The sequence below is a fragment of the Peromyscus maniculatus genome, chromosome 12, assembly GCF_049852395.1.
Source record: "Peromyscus maniculatus bairdii isolate BWxNUB_F1_BW_parent chromosome 12, HU_Pman_BW_mat_3.1, whole genome shotgun sequence".
Classification (NCBI taxonomy): domain Eukaryota; kingdom Metazoa; phylum Chordata; class Mammalia; order Rodentia; family Cricetidae; genus Peromyscus; species Peromyscus maniculatus.
Genome location: NC_134863.1, coordinates 32,421,607 through 32,443,140, shown reverse-complemented (window position 1 = coordinate 32,443,140; position 21,534 = coordinate 32,421,607). Strand labels below are relative to the sequence as shown.

At 39.4% G+C, this 21,534-nt stretch overlaps 1 protein-coding gene across 4 annotated transcripts in view; it reads right to left on the bottom strand.

Moving 5' to 3' along the window:
* Lsamp (limbic system associated membrane protein) overlaps nucleotides 1–21,534 on the bottom strand; it is a 2,127,334-nt gene that overhangs the window by 613,750 nt on the left and 1,492,050 nt on the right. For 2 of the 4 annotated variants that reach the window (XM_015994637.3, XM_015994639.3), the window contains exon 3: nucleotides 9,810–9,888. In XM_015994637.3, coding sequence (XP_015850123.1) covers nucleotides 9,810–9,888 — 79 coding nt within the window. Of the gene's footprint in view, nucleotides 1–9,809; nucleotides 10,485–21,534 lie in introns of those variants that run through there. The other 2 variants (XM_015994638.3, XM_006975750.4) reach the window with 2 other exon arrangements.

Below are 21,534 nucleotides of genomic sequence, written 5' to 3'. Positions count from 1 at the left end.
TTTCTCAAGGGAAGGAGTAATGAGCTGTAAAATGCAAAACCCGGGTTGGCAGCATCATGCAGGAGGAATTTATAATTTATAAATGAAAGTGATAGTTACCTTTTCTTATTCTTCAAGAAACGACAACAACAACCAAAGTAGAATGGATGGACACCGGCTTCACACCACCCTGCAACCTTAGGTTTACTCTAAATCCTGATCTAGACCCTGCATGTCCACAGTTGCCACTAGAGGGAGAAATCTCAGCACCATACCTCGGGAGCACACAGTGAGTCCTCTTCACACAAAGCGGCTCCTCTATCAGAGAAAAGAGCAGAGTCTTGGGGCTGCTGAGATTTTAGGATCTGTACAAACTATGCACATTTGCTTTTTCAGTTTTTTTTTTTTTTTAAATCTGTGCTTGGAAAGTAGCTGCTATCAGAAATGTTGAAAGTACTTCTAGAGAAACCCACATATTCACTCTCACCAGCAATCAGAGAATAATTGATATGTGGTTTTTACTACTATGGCTTCTGCAGTTGCAGACCCATAATTAATCTAATAGTGTTTGAATTCCTACCAAAATATCTTCCTTCAGTCCTGCCTTCTCCTAATTTGTTTCTTCTTTTATAAATCAAAGTCTAGTCTGCTTGATATATAGTGTTACCATCCTTCTCTATTCGGCTTACTAGGCAAATATTTATTTGAGCTCCTACAGATCCTAAACTAAACTCTGAGATTAAATGGTAAAGTAGATTAGATGCCTGTCCTTGAGGCAAGGAAGAAATAAACAGAATGTTTTCCCAGAGTATACTAAACGCTAAGCACAAGGTATGGAGAGAGGCTATCTATTGGTGAAAATAAATAGGACGTTTAGCCCACCTAGGGAATTAGAGCGGATTTTCTGAACAAGACAGCAGTATAATGGAGCCCTGAACCTGGAGGGAGGTAAGGGAGGGATGATCTTGTAAAGAAGCATCATGGGAGAATGGGAGGAGATAGCAAAGGAAGAGGCTCCAGGAAGAGAGCATTGCAAATGAATCTAGGACTCAATACTGGGCATGTAATAGTGAGCACACCATGAGCTGCAACTAGGGGAGGCCCTGAGCTAGTGTTGGCAGTTGGTGTAGGAAGCTAGTCATAGATGGTTATTCAAGCTCAGGATTTATAGATGAAGAATGACCTTTGCAGAATCTGGTGATATTTGTAAACTAATGTTGGAAAACAACAGACTTGGGATATCAGAAGGAGTACTTGGGTTGATGGTAATGCCAATCTTGTGAAGTCTGGAAAGATCTATGTAAAGAGATACAATCTGGTCAGCTTAACTAAGTAATCAAGAAGCAAGGTCATTGCAAAATGTTGTCTTCATCCCCCCCCCCCACCGCCGCTGCTGCCTCCATAGAGCTGGACAAGGTTCTCTGATCTTCATCTTACAAATAAGAAGTAAATCTCAGTGCTCTGAAGTTCACTGTCAGTCACCCCAACATTACCACAGACTTTATACAGTGTTTCAGTTCTATGGCCAGAGTCCCCAGGTTTTACAACTTGAGCAAGTCACCTGTCTTGCTAATGTTCTTGGGTTCCAAGTCACTCATTCTTGAGGCCTCCATCTATTCAAGTTATGGTCCAAGAACTCTGTTCCTTCTCTAAGGCCTACCAGTTCTGACTGAGTCTTCATAGGGAGATGGCAGATTCCCTGTGACCCTGGAATGTCTCCTCTCTGTGGTTCCCTAGAGGGGGTGTTCCATTATTTACTGTTCCCAGATTTCATGCTGGGCCTTGTAAGAGAGCTTCAAGAAATTTCATTGTGCATGCCACAGCAAAAACCTAAAGGCTCCTCCATAGAGTGTATTTTACAGGAATTAAGAAGACTCTATATCCAGTTCCTTCTGGGCCACCAACCATCACAAACATTGCTAGCCTAAAGCAAAGTATAAATTATATCATATATATATATATACATATATATATGTATGTATGTATGTATGTATGTATGTATATAAAATAAGTTTTGAAAAGTAGTATTTACTTACTTCCAATACTTTAACTAACAAACCAAGTAGGACTCTAACATGTAGAGTAACCTCTGAGCTATGTACTAGACAGCCAATTAAATGAAAGGAAAGACTCAGATCACATCTTTCTGAACCTTTCCTAGCTGAGTCCCCTGAATGAGAAAGTACAGAACGTAACCAGGCATAAGGCCATGGGTAACAATAAATAAGTAGTAAGTACAACCTTGGGAAAAAAGACTTGAAGCCAAAGAAGTCTGAGCAATAAACAAAAAGACCAGAATCATGACGGAAAAGGACTTTCAAATGAGCCCAGGAGATCTTGGGACAGGTCTTGCCAACTACAAGATTGGCTCTAAGAATAGAAACTTGAGGCTACAGTTTGAAGAAAGACAACAACCTTGGCTTAGAGAAATGGTGAGCAAGTTAAAAATGGGTCATTTCAGGGGAAATATATCCTTGCCTATCCGCAACTGGATGGTCTTTCACCAACAAATGTAAAATTTATTTGTGGTGATAAGGTGGAGGAGAGAGGAGGGAGGGAAGGAGAAAAGAAGTGGAAGGATAAATAGAGAGAAGAAGCGTTCACAAGGAAGAAAAGAGGAGGGATATTTTGAGCATAATTTGGGGTATGTAGACTGATGAAAAGATGTATCATGAGTTGCAATGAAAAACAAGAAACTACTTTCTCATCATACTGTATGAGAATAAATGACAGGAGCTTTTAGGCTCAAATAGTCACTTATGCTTTTGAGCAAGCAACTAAATTTCTCCTCAGTTGCAGTCCTTTAAAATGACAGTGGACTGCCTAATCTCTAAGGCTTTTCCTATTCTAAATGTCTGTGCCTCTCTCCAGCAGTAATTAAGGAAGTCTGGAGTAAAGGGTTTTATTTTGCGAAGGTTAATCACACATTAACTTGAGATCTTGTTTTGATTGCAGGTGACTACAAAAATGTGTTCACTCACCCTGTGCTCCAAGTAAGTGATACAATGATATTCCAAGATTCTTGTGACTTTAAAGGACTTAATAAAAAGAGCTGTGAACAAATGAGCAGCATGGACCATAAAAATAAGAATAAAAGCCATTTTATTAAATTTTCTCATTTTCTAGAAGTTATTTTCTGTTTTAAGTATGACAATAATCTTTAAAAGCTTTTGTTTTATATCATTTTATAGTTGATAAAACACTCTGATGCTCGCTTTTTCATTTGAGTGTTGGAATAGCTTGTTGTTTGACTGGCAAAGGTCAGTTTTCCACATCCAATAGATGAGTCTATTTCTGCATGCTTGACCCTTCTGGCTTCCTAGTAAGCCACCTAAACTTACCACACACTTCATGAAAAGAGGAAAAGTGTTTATCTATGAAAATAAAGAGTTGTCTTTGAATTTAAAGTAAGACTGATCAAAATGTAAAGGCAAGGCGAATTCTACAAATACAGTTGTTTTGCTAACCGTGTCTGTGTGCATGGAAATATGAATCCGAAGCATTAGGCCTGTTTGAATAGATTCTAACTAAGAAGGTTTTCTTGTCTGACTATTCCCCTTCAACTCTCTTAGAGACAGCATCAAAAACAACACTAAAACACTGGCAAAAACAGCCACTTTTAAATCCTGCTAGACTAAATCATAAAGTAAGCACAGGGGGATGGTTTTAAGAAATCGAGCTTTGACACAATTGCAACAGATATTATGTAAATGGGGTCTACAATAAAGTCACTCCACTATTTCTTTATTTTTTGGTAGTTATGAAATCATATAGTAAAGAGATGGAACTATGGCAACCCAATTGAAATTGAATCTTTTTGTTTGATGGCATATTTCTTAAGTCACACAAGACTAAAATTTTACTGCCTATCTATTAAATACTGCTGTGAATATGGTTTGTAAAAGTGATTTTTTCACACACTAATCTGGTGGTTCTTCATTCTCTTTACATAACTGAACCATTAAAACCAAGAAGCAACAAGTTAAAGATAGGCCTTCCTCAAACCATCCAATAAGAGTTTATGAGTGTCAAAAATCTACAGCTTCGGGGCTGGAGACATGGCTCAGTGGCTAAGAGCACTGGCTGTTCTTCCAGAGGACCTGAGTTTAATTCCCAGCACCCACATGGCAACTCACAATTGTCTGTAACTCAGTTCCAGGGTACCTGACACCATCATGCAAGCAAAACACCAATGCACATAAATTAAAAACAGCTTCAGTGTTTTCCAAAAGCTCTCTGGGTGAAATGCATGGCTGTGAGAACTAAAATCAGGGAGTTTCTAACTTGAGAGTGCTTAGGAACTTCTTGGGGATTTCCTTAAAAATGTAGATCCTCAAAGCCAATTTGGAATCGATTCAGATTCCTGTTTGTAACAAGTGACTATGTCATTTCTGGTGCCCACCTGTGGACCACACTGATACAAAAACCTTGCAGTCCTTCTCAAACTGCAGCCCACATCTTCAGCTTCAATGTCATCTAAGCACTGGTAAAAAATGCAGATGGTCAGACTATGCTGTAGGCCAACTGAATCAGATATTCTGGAGGCCGGGCCTCCGTGCAAAGTTCTTTCTTATCTGCTCAAATCAGTGGTTCTCAACCTTCCTAATGCTGTGCCCTTTAACATAGTTCCTCATGTTGTGGTGACCCCGCCCCCAAACACAAAACTATTTTCATTGCTACTTCATAACTGTAATTTTACTACTGTTATGAATCGTATTGTAAATATCTGTCTTTACTGGTGGTCTTGGGTGGCCCCTGTGACAGCGTCATTCGACACACCCCAACACACCTCAAAAAGGGGTTGTGATCTACAAGTTGAGAACCATTGGCTCAATGCTCAAGTACCAGAAACAGGGTCCTTCTACAACTGTGACCTAAAGCCTATCTGGCTTCGTGTATCTTGGACAGGAGTGGGACTTGATTCTTGTGTAGCACTTTACAGTTCAACGAACTCCCCTTCATTACCTATTGTGAGCTTCTGAATCTTGTACAGTAACTAAAATAGACAGTTTCAGCATTTTCAAACTGAAACTGCAGCTCAAAATAATTCAGAGATTTGTTCAAAGTCATAGCCTACAAGGAGAGATCCAAATTTAGAACCTAGATCTTATGAGTCTTGGGAACTCACAGGCAACACAGGCAGAGTACAGGGCCATCCACTGAAATCAGAAAGTAGTACCTTGGAGGAATGGTATCTCTAAGGCTCAGGTGACGACATGAAGGAGACCAGCACATTCAGCCCACTTCCTATCAGGTGAGTCACAGCTGTCTGTACTTGAAACTAGCAGTGACCACAACAAAGTGCACTAATCCTTTTTGGCCTGAGTTTGCTGTTATGCAGGATCAGCTTTGGGAAACACAAATGCTGAACCCTCACCAATTGCCTTAGAGCATGAATCACCACAGTTGTACAAGTCATTTGAAGTCAAAATTACATAAACCAGGAAAACTGTCTACACCTTGCATTGTATGTGTGTTTATATATATACTCATATGTTCAACACTCACAGAAGCACAAGAACTCATAGTTGGCAATTGTTTCATGAGCTTTGCCTGTTCTGTTTCTTGGGCCATAAATGACAACAAATAGTATAATTTACAGGTGCATAACCATTCATTAGTAAAATGTATATAAAATGCCATAAGCCAAATGATATATAGCATGCTGAACTCCATTTTTTTACAACGTATATTTAATGAAGGGTTTTATAGGCAATGGATGGTTCTTAAAGTATTAGTGATAGCCAATAAATTTTGATTACCTTTAGTGACTTAGCTACACAGAAAGGAAAGCTCATAATTGTTACAGACTCTCACTGTAGGCCCACAAAGTTTGTTTTCAAATAGTGAATTATAAGTAGTAAAAAAAAAAAAAAAAAAGAATCACATATTGTGCCAGGAGTTTGTTTGAGTGTTGACACTTTCTTAGTGAATGTAGGCGTTCCAGATGCCTTATAGGAGTCATGTTTTCTCTTGAATCTGAGCAAGATTTATTACATTTTATTGTCAAATAATCCCATCATTTTTTTTCTTTCTTCCCTCTTAGTACAGAAACAAACACCTAAAATTTAGGAAAACAAAAATTAAGTACCATTCACATTGTCACTTCGTTTCATTCAAAGTCCGGTATACTTATTAGGTATGTTATCATTTCAATGGGGAAAATATTGTCATCATAAAAATACTATAATATCCCTCAAACATCAAAGAGGGATGGAATTATAAATATCAGTTCAATATCTCAATTTTAGATTAATTTAGATTAATTATAATCACATTGGTGGGTGGACCCTACATATGTGTATGCATAGGAATATGAACAAAAAAACTTCATGAGCAGGTGCACAATAGGAGAATGTCTTCTGCAGCCTTTGTAGTTGCTTGAGATTTAGTACCCTATCAATATCTATCCATGCCAATATTGATAAGATGGTCAGTGCGGCCATTAAAATTTCATAATTTGAAAGATTGTTATGGAGTACAACCTATTTCCAATTGTCTGTAATTTATCAAGAGATCTTCATGTGTTTCAATCCATCAAGATTAACAACAGTGGATGTCTGTGTTCAGGGTAAAGGATTATTAAGGCAAGGACAGGAAATTCTTCTAACGATTGATGGAACACCTTATTTAAGATGGTAGCACTGAACTACTTGGGGTTTGTTAACAAACACACAACAAGCAAACAATACTTGAGCTGCATCATGAGTAATACCTCAGAGATACCTATGTGTCACATGCTTTCTTATGCAAAGCAGTCTAAAAGCATATTCAGATTCACTCTGTCTAGAAGGGAACTCCAGGCACTGAATTGCTGCTGCACTACAGATCTGTGGACTACACTTTGGTTGCTTGGCTTTGGAATGGAAGTGGTTTGGTGGTTCTCATCAGGTCCTCGTATAAGTTTTCGTGAAGATCTGAAGTTTCCTCCAAGAAACAACCAGGTTAGGTGTGCATGTGTCAGGCTATATCCTTCAAGTCTGGTCATAATTCTACTGTTTTCATATTTTTCAAAAAGATGGAAATTACTGAATATGCCTGCAAGATTATCTCTTCCCTAACAAAATGCACAGTTGCACCAAAAATTATTTTATACAAAAATAATTATCAGTTCCTAGATTCATACTGAAACTCTTGTTTATGGAAACAAGAAGGTGAATGTTTTAGAGACACTTCAGCTAAGCTCCTGTCATCGGCCCATCAGAACTACAAGCCTCCCTTGTCTCCTCTTACCATTTCAAATTATTCAGGGCCACACACTCACTAAGCGAGGATTTTTCTCTTCTTCCCATTTCACTTTCTCAGTGCCAAACATCTACTGTGGCTGCCAATGAATCAAGTTCTCCTTCCTCTCCTCCCCTGGAAGCTCACACTCCCAGCAAAATGTCACAAATAAAGTGGAAGCATGCCTTTCCCAGGCTAGACTTGCAAACAGAAAGTAACAGCACTATTCTTCACCAGAAAACTGACCCACAAAGCAGATGGGATTAAGTTAAAGAGATTGAGAAGAAGGTCAGCTAAGAAAACAAAGGTAACTCTCTCCATAGTTACTTCTGATAGGGCTCCACCAACCTCAAACATAAAGCCCTGTCTGAGTCAAAGAACACAGAAAAGAGGGCATGTTAGGTGAGGTCTGGAGAAGCAAAGGACTCCCTAGGTGACTTATTTTCATCCTGTTTGTTTGTTTTCCCTCTCCCTGGGAATAACCTGCACTGCATTTGTTATCTTTTCTCACATCCTCCATTTCCACACAGTAATATCTGATGAAGTGTGATACTTAAAAGAACAAAACTCCATTTCTTTGGAGCCATCATCTTGCAACAGCACATACATATCCTATACAGATATTTATGCAAGGAGATCGCTTCTCCTACATGTAGACATGTATGCTTACAGTACATAAAAGTGCCCAAATTCATTTATTCTTCTGATTAATATGTATCTGCTTCTCTGATTCTTAGATACATATACCTTAGGATGCAGGTGGTACTGACTTACAAAGATTTTACAAACTTTTCAATCATTTAAATCAAAAGTTTGATACATTTAGAGCATAGACAGGTCTCACCTTTAATCCTGTAATCTGGAAAAAAATACACTTTTAGGATAAGCATAAACACACAGTTTTGCTGCTAGGAAAGGGTTAACGATGTTAGGGAATATGAATGTCAGCAGCTAAGAAGGCATGCTTGTGTGTTTGCAAAAATATTTTCTGCATTATGTCCAAATCCCTTTGCACACAGATAAATTACTCTATAAATCGTATTACTCCGTGCGGATAAATCACACGTTCAGGTTTACAAAGCTGGAGAGCAACAAGGGGAAGTCTCTGGCTAGGAGGCTATTTGAGATTCATAATCACTCAAAGCTCAGAAAATGAAGAAAGAGGTGCCCACACACTATCATGTGCTTACTTTTGACCGTCAAGAACAACATATGTACATACAACACACACGAATAGCACACACCACGCCATACCACACACACTTTCATCCCTAACAAGGCCAGAGATCCCAAAGCAGGACATTCTGTGACAGCCAACCAAATTTATTTCTGGGAAAAGAAAAGAAAACTTTGCTGCTGTCGGCAGCTCTGCCACAGAACTGCTCCCTGATGCCCCGGGGTTTATGCACTATCAGCTCCTTCCACACAGATTAGAGGTTGATTTTCTATGGCATACTGTTTTTTATTGCCACAGCCAGGAATATTATCTAGATAGACAGACCAACACTGGGTCATTATATTTGGAGGAAATGAGATTTTAAAAGATCTCCAAGGAGAATACTTCCTTTTTTTTTCTTCCCCCTTTTCTATTATTATCTGCCAGAGAGTCAAGTCAAGCTGGGGAGGGGGAAGGTAGAAGAGAAATACAAGAAAGAAGCTGTGGGCTTTAAGGAAATAGAGTAATGAATAGGTACCATCCAAGTCTCTCTACCTTAGAAGGGTCAAACTCTCAAGGACTTGGGATGCTTTTCCAAATTCCCATCCCAAATCATGTTGTTGAGCTTGGCAGACCTGCAGAGGGGATAAGACTTTGAAGTCAATAGTCAATTTGTGGTATCTATGTAATGCCAGGTTAATGCCTTCTCCACCTCTGTGTTCAAGTATTCTGTTCTTAAGGGCCTGCCATTAGGCTAGGTCCTTTCTTCCTCCTCCTCTTCATTCTTATCTTGATTTCTATCCACATTCCAAAAAAGCCTCAGTAATCATCCAAAGTTGTAAGATTGATTTATTGCCTACGATGTCAATTCAGAGATCTTTACAGAAAGTCTTCTATCAAAACTACTGCGAGGGCAGACTGAGAGCCTTGCTGAGCACCATCACCATCACCACCAGACACACACACACACACACACACACACACACACACGGAACAAGGAGAATGCAGCCTTGTGTACCACTCTCTGAGAGCCATAACTCAACTACTCTTGTGCCTGAATCGAGGAACCTCAACAAAACTCTAAGTGCAAAGCGCGAACAATTACCACAGCGTGAATACAGCCCATTGCCACTAATGCCATAGATGAAGTTAAGCTTTCTTGACTAGAGAAAACGACGTTCCAAGAAGTGAACAACATTCCACCAGCACCATTGAATCTCCACAGGGACCAGATTCCCTTGAATTTTGTTCCCGGTTAAGTCCTCAAGTCAATACAAGGGACACATATACGCACACAAACATGCATATACACCCCCCACAAGCCTGCAACCCCAGGGCAGCTGGAGTGCAAGATTACACACACACACACACACACACACACACACACACACACACACACACACACACACACTGACAGAGACTTAGCAGAAAAGTTGCCCGCAAGCCCTACCTGAGGATGGCCGTGTCCCCCTGCCTCACGGTGATGTTGTCCGTGCCTCGGTTAAAATCCACGCTGCGAACGGGCAGTCCTGTGGGAAGAAGGCAGAGCAGTCTCAGTAGGACCAGCGGCAACTGTTTCCGATCGGGCTGAACTCTCCCGACCATGGTGGCCTCGGCGAGTTGGTCCGCGGTGGACTCCCGTGTGCGCGCTGCTGGCCACGGAGAGGGGCTCTAGCGCGTGGGGCTAGCAGCCACTGCCAAGGCTGCTCGGGCGGGTCCAGCGCGCACTCCCTTCCACTTTGCCTCGCTCTTTCCCTCGCTCAGTCTCTTTCCCCTCTGAGACTTAACAAAGCCCTCATCAAATCCAAGCTGGGGGTCGGGGAGAAAGTGAAGGAACAAATTTTCCGAAGGAAGAGTGCAAATGTAAAACGCTTAATGATGAGGAGGCGACTGTCAACGGCAGGGGTGCTCCCTTGGACTCTCTGTGGCTGGCTGCTCCTCTGCCAGCGTCTGGGCTGAGCTCCTTCCTTCTGTAACCCACTTTCCCAGGCAGCAGGAGAGCCTGCCAGGGAGAGTAAAGAAACAGCCTCTCTCGCAGCAGCAGCGGCAGCAACCCAGGCGCTCTCTCCCCCTCCTCCCTTTCCTGTTTCTCCCTCTAGTCCCTGGCGTGTTCTCTCTCTACTCAGCACCTCCCCCCTACCCTGCTGGTTTTCAACAGCCCCGCCGCGTCATCCCCCTCCTCCCTTCCCTCAGCGTGGCCCCTCGCTTTGCACAACTGCCCCCTTCAACAGCAGCCAGCCTCAATGAAAGCCTGATGCGCCTTTGGGTTGTCAGGACAACAGCTCCATCTGAGGCCAGGCTGATTTCCTTAAGAAGAGGGGATGGGGCTCAGAGGTACTGTTCAAGACAGGGGAGAAGGAGGTGGACTCAAGCTAGTAACGGACAAGAGAAAGGGTCCAGGAAAGAAGAGGGAAGGCATGGCACAAGAGAGACACAAACCTTGACAAACGGGGCTACTACATACACATGGATAGGAAGGCATGCAGCGGAAGGGACCAGCAAGATGGGAAATAGAGAAGAAACTCTCAGATTGAAAGCCAAAGTTAATTTCATAGTCCTGGCAAATGGCTTTCCATAGTCACGTGGTCTTCACCCTTCCTCCTCTCCTGAAGATTTTAAATGGTTTATTTTCTCTTCCCACTTCATCCCCCTCCCCCTCTTGGAGCCCCCTTATGAAAGATGGACTGGAGACAATGCTGGTATTGAGTGGTCTGGGGTGTGAATGCTTGGCTTGTCTTTCCTAAGTGCCAGCCTCAGCAGCTGATCCTTGATCCCCAAATCAACCTCACTCTCCAGGAAACCCACAGGCTGACACATGAGTGATGGGATTTGGGATTATCGTTCAAATGGTACATTGCAGTTCTAAAGCCACTTGCTTCTCAAAATGTTCCTGTGCAAGGAAGTAGATCAGAAAGTTTGTCGTTTACAAGGAGATCCAAGTCTACAGACAGCACTCCAGTGAAAGCAGACACTAAACAGGTGTAAATAATCATTACTTGTCACTCTTGCTCAATGACACAACCACCAAGTGGTGAGGTCCATAAGGGGCTAACACCTTAGTCATTTAGGTGAGAGTTTGAAATACCAGACAGTTCCCTCAGCTCTGGTCCAGGAGATGGAAGATGAGATTGGGTAAGCCAAAGACTTCTTTTCTGACCTGAATATTCTCCTCTCTCTCTCTTCTTTACTTGCTTCCTTAAATCCAAGCATTCACAGAGTACAGAAGCCAATGTCAAAAAAACTACAGAACAAATTGTAGTCAGTTTCCTATTGCTGACATTACAAGACTCACATCTCCAATCAAGAGGCAACAAATACTTGCAGGTTCTTGTACAAGAAGCCAGACAACTATCAAAGGATGTGAGAGGAGGAACAAATATTTAGACTCTTTCAGGGTCTGAACAAGCAAAACACCCTTGGACCTCTAGAACACTCTTGGTCTCCTTTTGGCTTTTTGGCACCAGCAAAACATTTGAATTTCAATTGTTTCCTCTATGATACTAAGGAAATTTCACAAGGGCAACTGTAAAACCCCAACCAAAAGATAGTTCTGAGTCATCACTGTGATTCTTTCACATCTGTTAGAGGAAAGCCCAAATGGGGAGGTTCCATTGCTCTGTCCCAATTCTGCCCCTATTTTTCAGGTCATAAATATCTCATGTACACACACACACACACACACACACACACACACACACACACAATCTATGCTTCTTATTTACATTGTGTGTTAGTCAGGGTTTCTATTGATGTGATAAAACACCATGGCCAAAAGGAACTTGGGGAAGGGAAGGCTTTACTTGGATTATACTTCACATAACAGTCCATCATCAAAGGAAGCCAGAGAAGGAATTCAAGGCAGGAACCTGGAGGCAGGAGCTGAAGCTTCCCATGGCTTACACAGCCTGCTTTCTTATACAACTCAGGTCCATAGGCCTAGGGGTAGTACCACCCACAGTGGGCTGGGACCTCCCACACCAAGCAATTATTAATATAGAAAATACCACACAGACTTGCCTACAGGATTCTTTGTTAGAAGCATTTTCTCAGTTTAGAATGCCTCTTTTCAGATATGTCTGAGGTTGTGTGAAGCTGATAAAACTAACCAGGGCACATTGTTAGGTACAGACATTTGTAATATAAAAAATAATAAAAGAAAAAATAAACTTTAGAATCCTTATCAAATCCCACCAGAGCACAAGCCCTAAGGTAGCATTCACAGTGCTGGGATTTTTCTTGTCCCCCAGAATATTCAAAGGATTTTTCTTTTCTGCTGCAGCATTTTATCAGTTTAAAGGTAGATGAACTCTTACAGATGTGAGAAAATAAAGACCTTTCGTCTTTGAAGAAAATACTTTAAGGTACTGGAATCTGCAGTGTCCCAAATTCAAGGTTTATAAAGTTAATTACTTTTATTTGCACTGTGAGTTCATTTCACATAAATCAAGTTATCCTCTATCAGTGGTGATGAGCAGTCCCCAGCCTAAGATGCCAAGAATGTGCCACCACTGCTGGGTTGTGATTTAGCTGTTGAAAGTTTGAGCTCATTTTACTAGTGAAGAAATGGCTAGATAAAGTGGTTAGTTGACGCAAAAGTTCTATAATTCTGACTGTGAATGGAAAAAAAAATGAGTTTTAGCATGATAAAGGGTATGATGTCAAGATTACATGAGAAAAGCCCCCTGTCTTGCCATGTACTGGCAGGCTGGACCATCCCTGCGAGTATCTTTGTGTTCTTAGAAATCAAGGATTTGCTTACACAGTGACTTAGATGCAGTATATGCTCTCCTGTTGTAAGCTGTTCCTCTAAAATCAGAAGGGAAAAAAAAGAAAGGAAAAAAAAAAGATGCAGTGGACAGAGATCTAGCCATGCTAGATAAGTGGTATGGCCCACTGGGGACAGAGTGTATTCCTAGATGCTCGGGGAGAAGGATTAGACTCATCAAGAGTAAATGTAAGGCCTCTGTCAGTGGACAGGACTTTTGTCTGAAGAAAGGAATAGGATTTTGCAGGTGAAGAGAAGTATGATACAGTGGTAGTATTTATTTGGGAAAGATATTAACACATGACTGTTAACTAATATCAAAAATTTCAAGCTACTAGCATGAGATGGCCTCCTAGGAGGTATTGTGGAGCAAATATAATCTTTGACGTTCAGTGCACAAAATAATTCACACCAGTAGGAGTAGGAATGTAGAGGTTGTAGTTAATCAATCATATTTGGGGTTTGTCTCCATAACCACACTAAGAAAAAGATGTATTACACTAGTCAAAAATCATAATCTGAGTCACAATAGAAATAGTTAACCTAATTAAGAAGACAAAATCACAAGTACATATTTGCATAGAAAATATTTTAAAAAGCAATTAAGAGGTTTTTTTTTTTTTTTTTTTAATCTTCATTAAGCTTAGTTTGGTTCTTGGGGCAACTTTGGTTTAAGCTAATTGACTTTCTATGAGCACATAAGGTAAAATATAATCTTTAAAGAAAGATCCCAGTTTAGAAGATCTCTAATGTAGGATGTTCAGCAATTTAGTCTAATTCAACTAGAATTTCAGCCATGATGCTAATTATGTCAGTCAATAATGCAATAGAATTTACATTGAGGTGAAACTTCAGTAACTTCTTTCTTCCAATCCTTGGCTTCAAAGGAGAGTTCTATGATGAATATTAGAATGGTGAGATGGCCGACTTTCCCAGCCCACTCATAGGGTGAAAGTTGGCATTCACAGAGTAATGTATCCATGGACTTCCCTGACACAGTGCAGTCTCTCACACCATCCCCTCTTCACTTCTTCATCGAGTCCTGGTTTTCTCTCTTTTATAATCTCCTACTTTCTATACATCAATAGAGTGTAAAATTGGATAATATATCTCACCCTCACATTCATTCCCCTCCAAACTACCTTGCTATAAACTCCCCTACTACCTTCTTTCCTTAGAAATGTGGAGAAGAAACACATAGATGACTTTCTTAAACATATATAGGCTATTTTTCCAGAATCACTGTGTACATATTTGTGAGGAGCTTGGCAAAAATGAACATTCTTGGGTTATTTGTGAGGCGAGTATGGCTGTTAGCCATGGGAAAAAGCCATCATCACCCAAGTAGGATGATGTTAACTACTACTTTAAAATAACATACTGCCTTTCTAAAAGAGGCTTTAGAAGATTCTGGCTCTCTCCAGGGACAAATGCTGCAAGAAAAACAAAAACTGGCTCACATCTGAGTACCCTAAGAAGCATGAAGGGTTATTCCTGTTTAGCTTTTTTAAGGTAAAAGGCTCACACAAAATCCAGATGCAGCCTGAAATGTACAACTAATTATTTGGCTACATTGCTTGCATTTTATGCTAAACCTGTCTATAACATTATTAATGAACCGTTCTACATTTATGCAGTTGTAAGGTCTTAATCATAATAATACCCTGTCTATACTCTGCTTTCATAAGTAGAATTAGCATTTCCATGTGAACTAGAAATGCAGAATTGTTTAAAAAAAAACTCTCCTCAAGATCCCTGCTGTCATATTCTCAATGATTTCATTATAAGTAAGCAATGTTCAGGTACTTTAGTTTATGCTTATGAGTAAGGCATTATCTTGTGACTTGTCATTGGAATCTGGTACCTTTAAATTCAACATTATTCATACGTACCTTCCTGTCTTCAAAAGGAAAAGCAAAACAAAACAACCAACTAAACAACAACAAAAACAGTCAGTCTCATGTCAGTTAAATAATGTCCAGTTTCTTCCCACAGCCCTCCAGTAACAAAACCCCTAACTCAAATTGTGTGCCATGAAAATCAGTCTAAGTTTTACTTTTAGTGTGTGCCATGGTTCATTGTTATCAAATCAGTCCTCTGCTTCTACCAACGTAGATTTTGCTCACTTGTTCTATTTTTATAGGCATCAGTGCTTGGATGTGTCCCAGTTTTCACAAGGTCTTAGACGTTGTTCAGCTGTTACTTGTATCCCCACATTTCACTTCTGCTCTTCCTTACTCATAAGCATACCCACACTTACAGTCACTGGCACGCTAGCATATCCGTACATGTAACATATCTTTTTATTTCAAAGAATTGTATATATTGGCATTGGGCCCACTCCCCCCCCCCCCGCCCCTCAAGGTCTTAAGATATGCCACCATGGCCACTATCTATAAGGAAGTAACAATATCCAAGTATTGTTGTATCTATATTGCTTCTGCTCTATCAAGATACCAATCACAGAATGGGAAGAACATTGCAGCATCTGGGAAGATGGCAGGAGCAGCACCTTCAGAATAGTAAGACGTTAGTACAATGTTAATACAACAGGATTCAGGAAATTCTACCCTGTGTCAGAGGCTGTTGTAGTACACTGCACTGTGTTTCTACATTCAGAAAAATAGGTCAACGACTGATGAAGAGTGGAAACAGGATTGCAGTTCCCTGCTCCAAAATGAAGTATAAGCTTATGATTCATTCATTCACTCAATATATGTTCATTTTTATGGTAGTGGCTTAGAGAATCAAAGACTCTTCCCTCATAGAATTTTCATCCTACACACCAAAATACACATTAAACAAGTAAACAGATTTATATCATTTTGCAAATAAAATCTGTAGGGAAAAAACTATGAGTGGCAGAGTTTAAATGGGCTACAGATCTAGTAAGGGAAACATACATCAAAAAAAAAAAGAACTAGCTTGAAGTTAATCTGAAAACATGAGGAAGTAGACATGATAATATCAACAAGATCTTTCCAGGTTTTTAAAAAATGACATATTAAAAGCACTAAAACAGGAATGTGTGCATTATATGCCTTCAGCTGAAAGATGACAATAAACCTGGGGAGAAGTTTATATGCATGTCACAGTGTGGAGTAAAAAAGAAATGGATGAAATTAAGGAGATATCATAATGAAACAAATCCACGATTAGGAAGTTAAGCTTTCTTCTAGTAACATAAACTTGCAACAAGTGGTTTAAATAATTTGATTGACATTTTACAAAGAGCACCAAGAATGGCATTTGGACCATGCATTGTCTAAAAATGACAATGGAAATGAAGAACAAAGTAGAAGGATGTCTTAGTTACCCAGTGCACGCTAGCTTAGACTGTGGAGTGACACTGAGATAAAGCGGCGATGCAATTGACTAGACTGGCACAGGATGGGAGGTCCCTCCCTGAGAGTCTATATTCTGCTCCAAGTCATCTCTGTTTTCCTCAGGCGAGCCTTTCTCCCCACTCTATTGATTGAACTCTAGTGTTCACCTGTGAAAAGTTATCACTCATCATGGAAAGAAAGAACCGACAGAGAGCCAAGCAGACTGCTATTAGTATCAGCCATACAGAAAAAAACAGAAGTGTTCCAGTTACTGCTTGCCCAGGTATAAATGCTGCATATCCTTAATTATGGTTGCTATATGTTGATAGACTATCAGTATAAAAAGATTTTGTTAAAGAATAATAAATGCATAATATGATGGACAGATGTCATGCAATAGCTAATCTTCACAAATTTTTTTGCATATCTATATTTATTTTTCAGGCAATAGCTAACCTGTTAAATTTGAGTGGAATGCCTAGATAAATATCTTGAGGCTATAAGTCATGTAAATAAGACTAATATGCTTCCTCCAGAGCTTACTGACAATATTGAGCTGCAGGGCAAGTCTAGTGCTGGGTCATTATATTATCCAAAGAGTCCCAGAAGTGTGCATGCTTCAAAGTATCCTCCTTTCCTCTCTGGCTTAGCATTTACATTCCTGGCCCTCTCCACTTTCAGTAATGAATGTAGAAGCATTGCTTAGATGAGAGGAAAGGAGCTCACAAGACTCATCTCATCAGTCAGTTGCTATATATGAGCACATCCATAAATATTATTAATAAATATGTGAAACCACCATGTAGCAGTTACTATGCTGAGGTCTGAGGCTTCACTGGTACACAAAACTGACAATTTGCCCTAGTGTGATTCTCACAGAGGAATTACATGAAAAGCCCTTCCTTGAGAGTGACGAATGTGATATACAGCTTTAGAGCAGGCCTTTTAAACATGCTCTCCAACACAAAGAAGGGCCACAAATGAACCAATACATATGTACAATCCTTTCCTTGGTTATGCCCAGGAACTAAACATAATGAAACACAGACTTCAACTTCAGGAAACCAAGAACTCACAACCAACACAATACAACCAGGTGAGCACTTGTATAGCAGAGAATGAGGGGTTAGTGAGCAGAGACTGAATGATGAAAGAACAGAATCGAAATGTAATAACTCAAAGAAAATAAGCCAGAGTATTTCTTGGAGATAATGGTATTTTAATATATGCAAGAGGAGAGGAAAATGTAATCATGCCCTTTGCAACGGCTAGCCATGTTAACCAGCCTGTAATGAAGGATGGAAATCCAGGATCGGACTGAAGTTTTGAGGTCTGGCTAATGATAAGTTCTGAATGCATTGAAGAATGACTTCTATTTCATCTTTTAGTTACAAAGGTTCTAGAAGAGGGAACAAACCATCAATCATAGTGGTGGACAATACAACGAAGAAACTAGTCACGAACCTGAATGAAAGTTGTTGAAGTCAGAATTAGAAAGATAAACATTATCAGCTATGTACATCTTTTGGTTCCTAGAACATCCTAAGGAAAGAAGGGCTTTGGTCAGACTTGCATTAACTGAGAAGACAAGTTATAGAAAGGAGTGTAGAGGGGGAGATCGAGGAAAGTTACAATGGAAAATAACTGTTTTAAAGCGAGGGTCATTGAAGTGCTTGACAGGCATGTTAATGAGTTTGACCTTCATTCTGTATGCAGTAGGGAACCATTAAAAACTTTGAGAAAGAGAATGACATAATCAGATCTGTGCTTTATGAAGATAGCTAACTGGCCTTGGAGTGGGAGATATACTGGGACAAGTTAAAGTCAGGAAGGTCCTGTTATAAAGTCTCTGAGAGAGCAAAAGCAAGAAATGACAAAAGCAGGCTACAGCACAGTGACAATGGAAAAAAAAAAAAAGCAAAAGCCTTCAGAAGAATGTCACCTAAAATCTGATGAGAATTGTCAACTAATTGGTAAGGAAGCAGAAGAAATAGAAAGGGCAAAGTATTTTTCTGTCTTCTATTTTTTTTTCTGCTTACAGTTTTGGCTAATAAAAGTTAAATTTAAAAATTTACTTTTAAAAGGAATTTGGAAATTCTACTTTTAGAACTCTGGCCTGGCTCCTAAATTGGTATCCAAATAGCTAGCACTTCCAGATGGATGTGGTCAAGTTGTCTTAGGAATATGACATTCATTGCAGAAAGGCTGTCTTTAAGATGGGGTGAACTAAACTCAGAACGTCTGGTTCCTTCTCCATATTTTTCTTGTCTTCTCTCAATTTTGTTTTTGTGTGACTTCAACATGTTTGTGCAGCAGGTGAGCAAGATAATTGTTTGCCAATAACAAATTTCATTCTGACTTTTAAAAGCATATGTCCTGATAATAGCAATTAACTGATTTCACTTGCAAGAAGGAAAATAATCTGAACTTGTCTCCCTCTGCTGGTTATACATTGAGCTATCATGGTGCTTAGTTAACTAGAATAATATAAAAATATAGGAATCTCCAATAATAATTTGTTTTGTACAGTTATAGGGCTTTACAGTTCACAATGCATTGTGACACACATAATTTCCTGTGTTGTTTTTTTCTAAAGTTTTGTGAGATAAACAGTGTAAGCATTATCACCCCAGTTGTTTGGAAATTACTCTGAGACTCTGAACCAGTAAGTGCACATATGAAATTAGAGGAAAACTGGGAACCATATGCAATTAGAAAAAAAGTGTAAAATGTTGAAGCTAGAAGAGATCCCGGGGAATTATCCTGTTTACCCTCGCCATTTTACAGCTGAAACATGGAACTTAGATTTGCTTACCTCCTCACCATTTACAGCTGAGATACAGAATTTAGAGTTTATATAGCTCTTTAGAAACAGAGAGAGTAATATTCATAGAACTCAACTCCTAAACAGCATTCTTTATATTATACCATGCTCCCTGCTTAATAATGCTAGGATATTAATCTTTTACCCACCTGCTCAGGGATAGCATTATCCATAATGGTCTGGGCCCTTCCCCAATTAGCAATCAATAAAATACCCCATAGACATGCCTACAGGACAATCTGGAGGATGTAATTCTTCAACTGAGGTGTCCTCTTTTCAGGTGTATCAAGTTAACAGCTTAACCTAACTATGCCAAACTCATTAGCAAGTGAGCAAACAAAGGAAGGATGAAAACACAAGAAATAGATTATTAGTTGGTCAAACACAAAAAGGCAAGCCTTAGTCACTCTTTACATAGAGCAGGGATATGTATAGCTTGGGACTCTGAAACTTCAGGTAACATGCAAGTTTCAGAGATATTGGAGTATCGAAGAACGTGTGAGCAGAACACTTGGCATGGAATCCCTCACTATATTGCTACCTGGCACTATTTTCTTTTTTTCTTTACACATCTTCTACAGGAAATCTTTTATAGATTTCTGGATATTTGTTCAGCATCATACTCTCCCACATTGTCCAATGCATAATGAATATGCCACTATATTATAGTAACTCTTTCTTTTTCCTGACACAAAATATTGCTCTTTGGTCAAAAATTACTAAGGTACTTTAAGATAAAAAATTTAAGTATGAAAATTGTCTTCATAATCTTAACTCATTAAATCATAATATCTCCTTGCATAAGGAAGGGGCCATCAAATACTTAGAAATAAAATCAATACACTGAATATATTAAAATTTTTCTCAAAGATTTATTTTTATTTTTGAAATTATATGTATCTTTGTGAGTCTCTATATAGGTGTGTTGATATCCATGGAACCAGAAGAAGGTTTTAGATATTCTGGACCTAAAATTACAGACAATTGTGAGTTGCCTGGTATGGTCCTGGGAACTGAACTCTGGTCTTCAGCAAGAGCAACACACACTCTTAAATACTGAGAGATCCCCCAACTCCTAAAAGGTTTTATGCAAGTGTCTTATATAGGTGTCAAGCATCAATTAAGAAGAGAGAAATAATAACTTTTAAATACAACACACACATATAGACAAATATAGACACAAGAGAAAATTAAAAAATATTGATGATCTCTGATACATATGGTAAATATTTGTAACACCCATATCCAACAACAAATTGTCACAATTTTCACAGAACTTTTATTTTCTAGCAACTACATTATAATTTACTGTCTCCTGTGGCATTCTATTTTCTATGTCAAGAAAGCATGAGAGAGTATTAATCCTAGGGTGGAATCAGGCTGATGAGTGGCTTTAGAATCCCTTTCTGATGTTTGGAAGTAATGGGAATGAACTGGTATTCGCTGCTTAGGAGATTCGGTTGGAGGAACAGCTTTGATCAGGAAATAGCTGACTTAGATGTGAGGGCTGGACAGCTTTGAGAACTGGAAAGGTTTGTGAAAGGGTAAGCCTGAGAGAAAATGTAGATTGTAGCAGTGCTGAGAGGACCAGAGGGAAGTGAGCCATCACATGACTGTGGAAAAGGATGATGTAGCAACTCGAAAAAGAACGTGATCAGTTATTTCTACTTGAAGCAGAATGTTCCTATTCATCAACTTATGTCAGATAGTTGTGATACTGACACCTGTTTTAATGCTCAGCATGCACATATTACAAGTGGTTAAATTATTTTTCTTATGATAAATCGAGCACCTTGTTATTAAGAAACATTACTCTGACAACTTACAACTTGTTTCCAGGTCTACAAATTAAAGTCACAAAAGTTTTGGGTTGTGGTGTCATTAGAAATAACACTTGGTTATTTCATTAAATGATAAGAATTTATTGCTCCCCCAATCTGTAATTGATCCTCTGGAAGGCCGGCAGGAATTATCCACTGGGGTTCCCATGATAAGAATAACTTGTAATGAGAACTTTTTAACCTCGTTAGAAAAGAAGATCAACATACAGTTTTATGAATGATTTGAAATTGTTTGAAAAATTATGAAAAGCAAATGCCAAAAAATACAAACAAATGGACACTTAATATATATGGCATTTAAAATTAACTTAAGTCACAGAGTTACGGAAGAGATTCTTACATTCTCTGGGTAAGAGAAGAGTCTTGGGACAGAAGTCCAGGAACAGTGGGGCAGTGACAATGAAGCGCACTATTAACTA